At 53.7% G+C, this 9,232-nt stretch overlaps 1 protein-coding gene across 2 annotated transcripts; it reads right to left on the bottom strand.

The window, feature by feature from the left end:
* Nucleotides 1-2,742: 2,742 nt before the first annotated feature.
* On the bottom strand, nt 2,743-7,490 carry MRGBP (MRG domain binding protein). Of its 2 annotated transcripts, none has more exons than XM_077117282.1 (5): nt 7,315-7,490; nt 7,072-7,193; nt 4,770-4,851; nt 3,977-4,093; nt 2,743-3,624 (listed from the first exon to the last, which is right to left on the bottom strand). In XM_077117282.1, the coding sequence occupies exons 1-5, from the start codon at nt 7,460-7,462 to the stop codon at nt 3,437-3,439; spliced, it is 657 nt and encodes a 218-aa protein (XP_076973397.1). In that variant the 5' UTR covers nt 7,463-7,490; the 3' UTR covers nt 2,743-3,436. The 2 variants fall into 2 exon arrangements, with proteins under 2 accessions (XP_076973397.1, XP_076973407.1); XM_077117292.1 differs by having other exon boundaries at nt 4,019-4,093.
* Nucleotides 7,491-9,232: the final 1,742 nt, after the last annotated feature.

Genomic DNA, 9,232 nt, shown 5'->3' with positions numbered 1-9,232 from the left:
AAATAGTTAATAGTACAATTATAATATTTTTTCATCAATTATAACAAAGGTACTGCACTAAAGTGAAGTGTTAATAATATGGAAAACTGTGTAAGGGGTAGATGGGAAATCTGTTTTCTACATGATTTTTCTGTAAATTTGCAACTTCTCTAATAAAAAAGCTATCAAGCAAGCAAATGAAGCACTGAGCACTACCTACACTAAGTCACAGGAGCTAGAGAACCGCCACAGCTCTGAGTCAGTCAAGAAAGGGTATATGAATGTATCATGGGGTTTGTGCTTTAATAACGATCAACATTTTATATAATTGTACTGGACTAGAGCTCTGTACCCCAGAAAACACGTTCTTAAACAATCATCCCTGCGGGTGTGAAACCCTGTGAAAGGGTCAGCTGGTGATCAGGTCCCTGCTGCAGAAACTGGGTGGCCTTGAGCCTATTTCTGAAGGACTAACGCCATGGGGGCAGCTGGATCTGGAAGTCAACAGGACCCGGAGGAGACTGGAAAAGGCACTGCCATGTGCGTCCCATACTGAGGACCAGGTGGCCGACAGATGGCCCCAGTGGCCACAGTTCTCAGGAACAAGCATCGCCTTGATGATGCCTTGACTCTGGGCTTCTCTGAACCTCAAAACAGAGCCTGCGGATTCCCATTGTTTGAACTGAGCCATGGCAGGATGTTGTCTGAGCAGCTGGGAAACTAAAACAAGAACAAACTCAGAAAATTCACATGCAATTTCAGTACCAAAGACACCTGTGCCTGCAGGAAGGCACTCAACCTTTCCACCATCCATACCCGAGCATCCCCAAATAGAGATGCAGACACAGTCTGAGGGGGGGGGACGGGGGGTATTGAAGAGGGGGGAATCTCTTTTCTCTCCTGCATACATTCTGTTTCCATGTAATTCAATTGGATTCTATCTTTTAAAATGTATAATATCGAACAAATGTGGATTTGGAATAACGGATACTGAATTTATTAAGCCAAAAAACAGGATTTAAAAGAAATCTAAGAATGTCAAAATAATTTTTGAAACATTGTGTGAAGAAGTCATTACATTTACTAAAAAAAAATAACCAAGGAAAAAACTCCAAAACCCAAACAACCTTGTTGGGTATGTGGAGGGCATGTGCCGTTTCCCGCTCTACGGCCAGAAGCACGGGGCTGCCACCCTGGGATCCTGAACTCAGGCCCAGCTCCCTTTTCCGGCTCAGCTACACTTCTGACTGGCACCTCCCCCATTGGGGTGCCTCCTGGGCAATTTCTTCCTGGGTACCTGAGCCCCAGATTCTGCTGCACCCCCTGGTCAGGCCAGGAGGGGGTCAGTAGCATGTCTCACACTGGCTAGCAGCACCGGCCACAGGGGGAGCTTGGCCTGAGGGTCTCGTCCCAGGTCCCCTGGCTCCTTCAGTGCAGCATTTTTGAAATAAGTCAAATTTATTTAGCAGACTTCTGTAGCACCACTGGGGTCACTTCCGGGACACTCAGAGGTGCCGGGGGCAAGACAGAGGGTGAGTGGCCCTTGTGTCCTGTCCCTGGTTGGCACACTGGCCTCATACCTTCCTGGTCACTGCCCATCATCTGCCCCATTTCCTCCAGCACCCAACTCTTCCTGCATATGGTTCATGACCCAAGTAGCAGGACCTGGTGGAAAACAGGTCATCAGGCAGGGAGAGGACACCCTGGGGAGATCCTCCTCTGGGAGGGGCAGGAGCCCCGGCATGGCTGCCTCTTGCAGAGCGTGTCACCCACCTGCCTCCTTCTGCCCCCCGGGGTGCTGACTGACCACAGAACCACACAGTGCTTGCGGTTTCACGGGACTTCACTGCGAGAATGGAAATGAACTTCAAGCATCGATGAAGTCCTCCCACCACACCCATCTCCAATTCTCACTCAGGGTTGTGGGGATGTTCTTGTTGATGAGGTGTATGTGTCCAAGGGCTACACAAAGGGGACGGTCCTTTGGCTGGAGACCCACGGGAACTTGCTAATCAGCAGGTCTCACCAGAGTGAAAGCTCTTGCCCCAGGTCCCAGCACACAGGGATGCAGTCCGTGCTTGGGGAGCACCAGAGGGGGCCAGCTGCTTCTCAGGTGGACTGGGCAACAGTGCTCCTGCAGGGGAAGCTTGCGGCCATTAATGTGGACAAGGCCCCTGAACTTTCCTGCATTAGTGGGGGTGGATTTGGATGCAACCAGCTCCCGACCCCAGGCAGGCGGAGGGTCCATTGCTCAGGACCTCTGGCTCTGCCTTGCCTGCTGCAGCAGGTCCATCTGGTGCCTTTGGGTGGACTCGACAGATGGCCAGAGAAGTTTCCAGATGGTGAGAAGAGGCGCCCTGAGTCGATGGGAACTGCAGTTTCACTGTATGTAGTTTGTTGAGGTCAAGAGACGGGAGGCGTGGTGGCTGGCCAGGGGAGAGGGCATCCTTCTCTCCACTTGGCCTGGATGGACTTTCACACTTGGAAGAACAAAGAGCGCGAAGGAGTGAACCTGTCACCCAGGCCACAGCAGCAAGTGTGCACGCTCCGCTCCCCTCCCCTCCTCGACCGGGTGGGAGGTGCTCATCCCAGTCCTCAAGGACCGCTGTGAGTTGGCTCCGACTTTGCATAAACAGTGCATCAAAGGAGCATTAGAAAATCACCTGGATGTACTCTAAATAAATATCGGAAAATGAAAAGTAAAAACTCCTACAGGAGAAATAAAACCAACCTATTTTGGTATCAAACTCACCCGACGCCAGGTTCATTTTTTGTGCTTTAATGTTTCCAGCAGCCAGGTGGAAGCCCCTTCCTACAGGCACAGTGGCCAGGCTGAGTGGCCTCCTCATGCGCTCAGTCTCTTTGACAGCTATGTGATAATACAAAAATAACTGCTACAAATTCTCAAGGTCTGGCATATAAAAACAGAGCAAAAAGTATCTCAGTATTCATTACCTTAAAACAAAACATTTCAGAAAAAAATACAACACAGGTTGAACTTCCGCATATAAAATGCTAATAAAATAGTCTTCTTAAAGATTAAATAGTGAAGTACCAACCAAGTCACAGACACTGTTACAGTACAAGTGGACAAGGCCGTGTCCCGCACTCATTTTGGAAGGCAGGGGCGACCGGGGCAGGCCAGGAATGGCATTTGAGGCCCCATTCCCAGGGTGCTTTTGGCTTAGAAAGAGAGGCTGCCAGGTGAGCCGGAGAAGACCAGCTGGTCCCTTCTGAGAACAGTGTAAAGTAGGGTCCTCACAGCTGGCTCCAGACCCTGGCCACGGACGGCCCATTGAGGGCACAGCCCCACTGGTGGCTCACCCCAGCAGGAGCACCCGGTGGCCTGCGGGACTTGCACCCACAGCCCTCTTTGGCTCCATGTCCGCGGTCAGCGGCAACCTAGGTGGGCAGGGCCGCAGCGGACTGGTTGCCCCTGAAGTGACGGTGCCCTGGTCTAGGTGCGGCGCCGCTTGGCGGCACTGGGGCTGGAGGGGTTGCTGTTGGCCGTCAGGACTTTGTCAGTGACACGGCTGCGCTTGCGTTTGTCGGCGCCCTCTTTGGACCCCAGGTCGGCACAGCTCCTGTCCTTCTCTTTGCTGGATTTCTCAGCTGCTTTCCCCAAGCTTCCTGAAGACGAGAAAACTGAGAGACAAATCACTTGGCTGTAACTCACACAGTGCTGAAACAAGAGGGCTGGGACCACCGCCTTTTCCCGCCTGGTGGGTCTGTCTAAGATGCCCCTGGGAAACCTAGGAACACTAACTGCCCCGGGCACCCTACACGCGGGCCTCAAGCTGGGCCTGGAGTGCCCACCCCTCAGGGTCGCCCTGTTCAGGCTGTGAGGACATCCTGCCGCCGTACACTGGCACCTCGCTTCACAAGCGGGAGTGTCACGGGGCCGGCCGTCCCTTTGGCTGGGCCGGGAAGGGCCCTGGGCAGGCTCCCTTGTACCGAGGTGATCCCTGCCACGAGGCTGCCCCGCTGCTCTGCTCACCGCACCAGCCGTCAAGGCGACCCTGGCGAGCCCTGCACTCACTGTCGTCAGCTCCGCCGTGGGGGTCCACGTCCTCCTTCACCTCCTCCTTCACCTCCTCTTCGATGGTCACTTTTCCTACAGAGGAGACGCTGACAGTCATCAGGAGCCCATATGCGGGAGGTGTGGGAGGCCTGGGGGGGGCAGGTCACAGAGCAGAACCCCCACCCTGCCCGGGGCAGGGGGAGCTCAGGGTCGGGAGCGCTCCTGGTGGAAGCCCCTCCAATTCCAGAGCCCCCCTCTGCTCCACGGCCCCAGTCCAGGTCCAGGCAGGTTCTGCAGTAGCAGGCACCCCTGTTTCTTCAGGACCCTGAGTGCGACGCCTCTGCCCTCATTCCTCTACTCGGGCTGGCGCCTGCCTTTTTTTTTTTTTTTTTAGATATCATTCCATTCTACATATACAATCAGTAATTCTTAATATCATCACATAGTTGCATATTCATCATTTCTTAGTACATTTGCATCGATTTAGAAAAAGAAATAAAATGATAATAGAGAAAAAAAAGACTATACATACCATACCCCTTACCCCTCGCTTTCATTTACCACTAGCATTTCAAACTGTATTTTAACATTTGCTCCCCAAGAGGGATCTGGAGTTTTTTTTTTTTTTTTTTACATGGGCAGGCATCAGGCACCGGGGATCAAACCCGGGTCCTCTGGCATGGCAGGCAAGCATTCTTGCCTGCTGAGCCACCGTGGCCCACCCGCACCTGCCTTTTCTAATCCCAGACCCGAGCTCGCCGACTCTTACCTTCTCGGACCTCTTGAATGATCTCTTCAGGAAGGACGAAGTTCCTCTCTGGATTTGGGAATGGAAGAATCTCAGACTCATGCTGATGTCAAATGCGATGTTTTATTTTATTAAAAAACAAAGAAAAAATGTGATTTCAGCCAATGATTAAAAACTCAGGAGCAGTGATGATGCTCAATCATCTTAAATAAATGTGGTGCAAGGCTGAGGAAGGGATGAGGTGCAGGGGTGAGGGAGGAGAGTGGGTTGAGGTGCAGGGGTGGGTGTGGGATACAGAGGTGAAGGGTGTAGGGGTGAGGGAAGAGGGAGGGCTGGGGCGCAGGACTGAGGGAAGAGGGTGGGTTGGGGCACAAGGGTGAGGGATAATGGTGGCTGGGGTGTAGGGGTAAGGGAGGAGGGTGGGCTGAGGCACAGGGGTGAGGGGCACAGGGGTAAGGGAGGAGGACGGCCTGGGGTACAGAGCTGAGGGCCCTGTTCTTCCCACCATCACAGCCTACGATGGCCTGGGCTGGGCAGACAGACCCACAGAAGGCAAGAATGACATGAAAGCCTCAGCAGTCCTCAGAGGGGAGACTCGGGTCTGTGACAACTGAGAGGGCAGGCTGAAGCCCACCCGCCCACAAACACCCCCAGGGTGGCTCAGGGGAGGGCATGGGCCCAGCCCACATGAGATGAGCCTCAGCACGAGTGTATATTCTGAGAGCACAAGCTGGGCAAAACCTGCAGCACACACAGGGCAGTTGAGGGTCCAGGCCGGAGGCCCTCCAGCTTCCGCCCATGCCCACCGGGAACCAGGGTGGACAACCGAGCAAGTGGGTCAGGGTCAGCCGGGGACACCTACTGGGCTCTAGTCACAAGTACCAGGATGGCTGGATAGAAGGGAAAGCATCCCTGACTGGTGGGGAGGTGGAGGCAGGATACAGGGTCTCCACTCAGCAGTCCCCCTGAAATCTGTCTCCCTTTGGTGGTGGTGGGGGCTGGCCAGGGCTCCGCGTTTTATATGATCTTGAGTGATTCTGGAATCAGTCATATTGGGGTGCCATGGCCTAAAAAAGTGATGACCCAAAGTCTTGCCCAGCCCCTGAATGTAATAAGCTGCCCCAGGAACAGGAAGTAGCCATGGAGCGGGCATTGACAGCTTTCTGAGTGCCCCAGAGACTAGACTTCTCAGTGTGAGGCCCCACCAAGCCAGAAGTCTGTCCCTCATACTGGTGGGCCTGGCAGCCTCAGATCCATGTCACTGTGGCAGGAGCATCCCAACGACGGGGAGTCAGTGCCGCACCTACATCTCTGCACCCTGGCCTCCAGCCTAATACAGGGCTGGAGTTGGGGCTCGGTTGGATCCAGTTGGCCTGGACAAATGCCCCCCTGCCACGAGTGCCTCACTATGACAGGGGCTGGTGCAGAGGGTGCCCACTGTCCTGACTCACAGTGGGGAGAGGGGACACCTCCGCCAGAGGGCAGAACCAGACCTCAGGGCTAGGTCGGGTCCTGTACCCACTCCAGACCCCAGCAGACCATGCACCTGGCCGACCGGCCCATCACTTGGGGTCTGGCTCTGCCCAGGCTCAGAATAGCCTCATCATGGACTGCTCACAGGGACAGCAGCACAGGTCTCAGGGTGCTTGCCACGGGCCCCCTGCCTCCCTGTGTGACTGTGCTCAGCTCCCATGTACAGCTAGGGAAGGCCGGGAAAGGGGGTACAACAGACCCCAGGCAGAAGCCTTGAAGATGTCCCAGTCAGGAGGCGGCTATGGCCCCAGGTTCTGCCTGGAGGGCGCAGGTCTTCCTACCCCTCCTGGCCCCCATCCCCCTTGCACCCCCAGGTCGCTGGCCACATGCTGTTCTTCATTAGCATCCTGACCCACTAATCCTCCCCATCCCTTCCAGCAGGCAACTCTGTGAGGGCAGGAACCCTGCCCACCTGGTTCCCCAGAAGCTCCTGTGACCACCTTTACCAGATGGGACCCTGCCTCCTTCTTGCCCACGTCTTCCCTGGGACCTCCCGTGGCTGAGTAGGACCCAAACACCCGGGAATGTGCTGGCAGGCTCCCCTGATGCTGCTGGGACGCCCTCCCCCAGGCCTCAGGCTCAGCCCCAGCTCTCAGACAAGCAATCCCCCATTTCCCAGCCACGAGGGCTTGGCTTTTTCACAAGCGCAGGCCCCCTCCCTGGCGCTACGCTGTGCAGCGGCCCCGTCCCTCCCAGGCGGAAGCTATATCCCCGGCAGGGCCGCGGGACCCGGCGGGGCAGAAAAGATGGGACTGCCGGCCTCCCCCGGGGCGGGCCCCTGGGGCCTCACCAGCGCCTGCATGTCATACATGGTGCTCAGGTGGTCCCAGATGACCTTGGAAGGGACCTGCCGCCCGATGTTCTGGCTGAACTTGTCCCGGATGCAGATCATGTGGAAGTGCCGGTTCACACCTGCGAGGAGGGGGCGGTGGGCAAAGTCGGCGGGGAGGGTTGGCCCCATGCCCCGCCCCCACCCCGACGGTTACGGAACCGCCCCGCCCCCACGCGAGTGCGCGGCCTCAGGCGCGCTCACCGACGGGCTTGTGGCCCAGCATGGCGTGGAAAAGGCACACTTCCACCTCGGGACTCCACACCACCGTCTCCTCCGCGGGGCTCGTTGCCGCCTCCCCCGGCCCCTTGTCGCCCGCGGCGCCGCCGCCGCCCACCTCCGCTTCCCCCATGGCCGCGGCTGGCCACCAGCCCCGCGCGAGGAGGCGCGGCCACGGGCCCGCGCAGGCGCAGGCGCAGGCGCGCGCTCGGGCAGGCGCGCGCTGGGGATCGCGCTCCAGCGCAGGCGCAGTTAATGGCCCGGGCTCCGGCACGCGTTCATGGCGCCCCCTGGCGGCCGCATCGCGCCGCGTAGTGCTGTCCAGCGGCTGTGGATGGGCCACCGTTTCCAGCCGCCCTGCTCTGGCCCTAGGGTAGTGGGGGTTCCTCGGGATAGAACGGAAGAAAATATTTGCAAGGTCTAGTATCCACACTATATAAAGAACTTTTTTTTGTTTTGTTTTGTTTTTTCTTTAAAATTTTTTTATTGTGAATAATAACATAAAAAAGCAATAAATTTCAAAGCACAACACAATTACTTGTAGAACAAATTTCAGAATTTGATGTGGATTACAATTCCACAATTTTAGGCTTTTACTTCTAGCTGCTCCGAGACACTGGAAACTAAGAGAAATATCAGTGTAATGATTCAGCAATCGTGCTCATTTGTTAAATCCTATTAACTGTTACAACTCCACCTTCTCCTTTGATCTTTATAGCTTTCTCTTAAACAATGAAGGTGAGCATTTAGATGCAAAAAGTATAGAATACGGGAGACTGAACTGACTGGGAAGTGTTTGATTGGAAACTCATGCTCACTGTAAGTTCATTGAGGGCAGGAAGTATGTCTTATTTTTATATTCCCCGCACCTAGCATACATCTTGAGACATCACAGGAATTCAAGAAATGTTACTTGAAGAAGGCATTATCAGCAATTCTGAGTCGTCAGTTTGATGCAGTTGCTAAAAAGATCAGTGCCACGTTAATACTGAATAGAAATGCACTGTCCAGATCCAGAAAATTGTCTCATGCTATTTAGAAGACACTTAGGACACAGTGTGGGACTCCATACTGGGCATCTTATTTTAAAAGGGACGTGGCCAACAGAAGAGGATGGCCACAGACCACCCAGTCAGAGGTCTGGAAACTATCTCAGAACAGCTGAAGGAGCTGGGAAGGCTCAGCCCCGAGAGCAGGTGGAGTGGAGAATTTGATAGCTGACCTCACATACCTGAAATACTACAAAGTGAAGAGTTGGCTTACTCTCCTGCTTATATAAAGAACTTTTGAAGCTAAAAATATAAAGACAAATAACCCAATTAAAGAATGGGCAAAGGACTTGAAGAGACATTTCTCTAAAGATCTACCAATGGCCAAAAAAGCATGAAAAGACGCTGAATATCATTAGCCATTAGGGAAAAGCAAAGCAGAACCACCATGAGATACAACCTGCACCCATCAGGATGGCTACAGTAAAAAAGAGACAATCACAAGTGTTGGTGAGGATGCGGAGAAGTAGAAACTCTCGTGCATTGCTAGTAAGAAGGTAAAATGGTGCAGCTGCTGTGGAAAATAGGCCCTTTCTCAGAATGTTGAACACAGAGTTGCCACATGACCCAGCAAGTCCCCTGAAAGCAAATGTCCACTCAAAAAATCACAGCAGCATAATTCACAATAGCTGAGAGGAACAAACCACCCACGTGGACATTGACAAAATGGATAATCAGAATGTGTTCTATCTATCCAACAAAAAATTATTCAGCCATGTAAAGAAAAGAAGTTCTGATACATGACATTACATTGATAGATTTCGAAGATTGCATACTGAAAGAAGCAAAAGACACCATCACAAAAGGTTACATTTTGTATGATTCCATTTATCTCAAATTTACAGAATAGGAGA

This window comes from Tamandua tetradactyla, chromosome 1 (assembly GCF_023851605.1).
Source record: "Tamandua tetradactyla isolate mTamTet1 chromosome 1, mTamTet1.pri, whole genome shotgun sequence".
NCBI lineage: Eukaryota > Metazoa > Chordata > Mammalia > Pilosa > Myrmecophagidae > Tamandua > Tamandua tetradactyla.
Note: the sequence above shows the minus strand (reverse complement) of the source record. Positions and strands in the feature narration are given on the sequence as shown.

What these genes read in the sequence shown, in the direction of transcription:
- MRGBP (XM_077117282.1), bottom strand. Translation starts at nt 7,462, where the DNA reads ATGGGGGAAGCGGAGGTGGGCGGCGGCGGCGCCGCGGGCGACAAGGGG. An exon ending in GCTGGGCCACAAGCCCGTCG is followed by an intron (nt 7,194 to 7,314) that starts GTGAGCGCGCCT and finishes CCCTCCTCGCAG; the next exon opens with GTGTGAACCGGCACTTCCAC. An exon ending in TGTATGACATGCAGGCGCTG is followed by an intron (nt 4,852 to 7,071) that starts GTGAGGCCCCAG and finishes ATTTGACATCAG; the next exon opens with CATGAGTCTGAGATTCTTCC.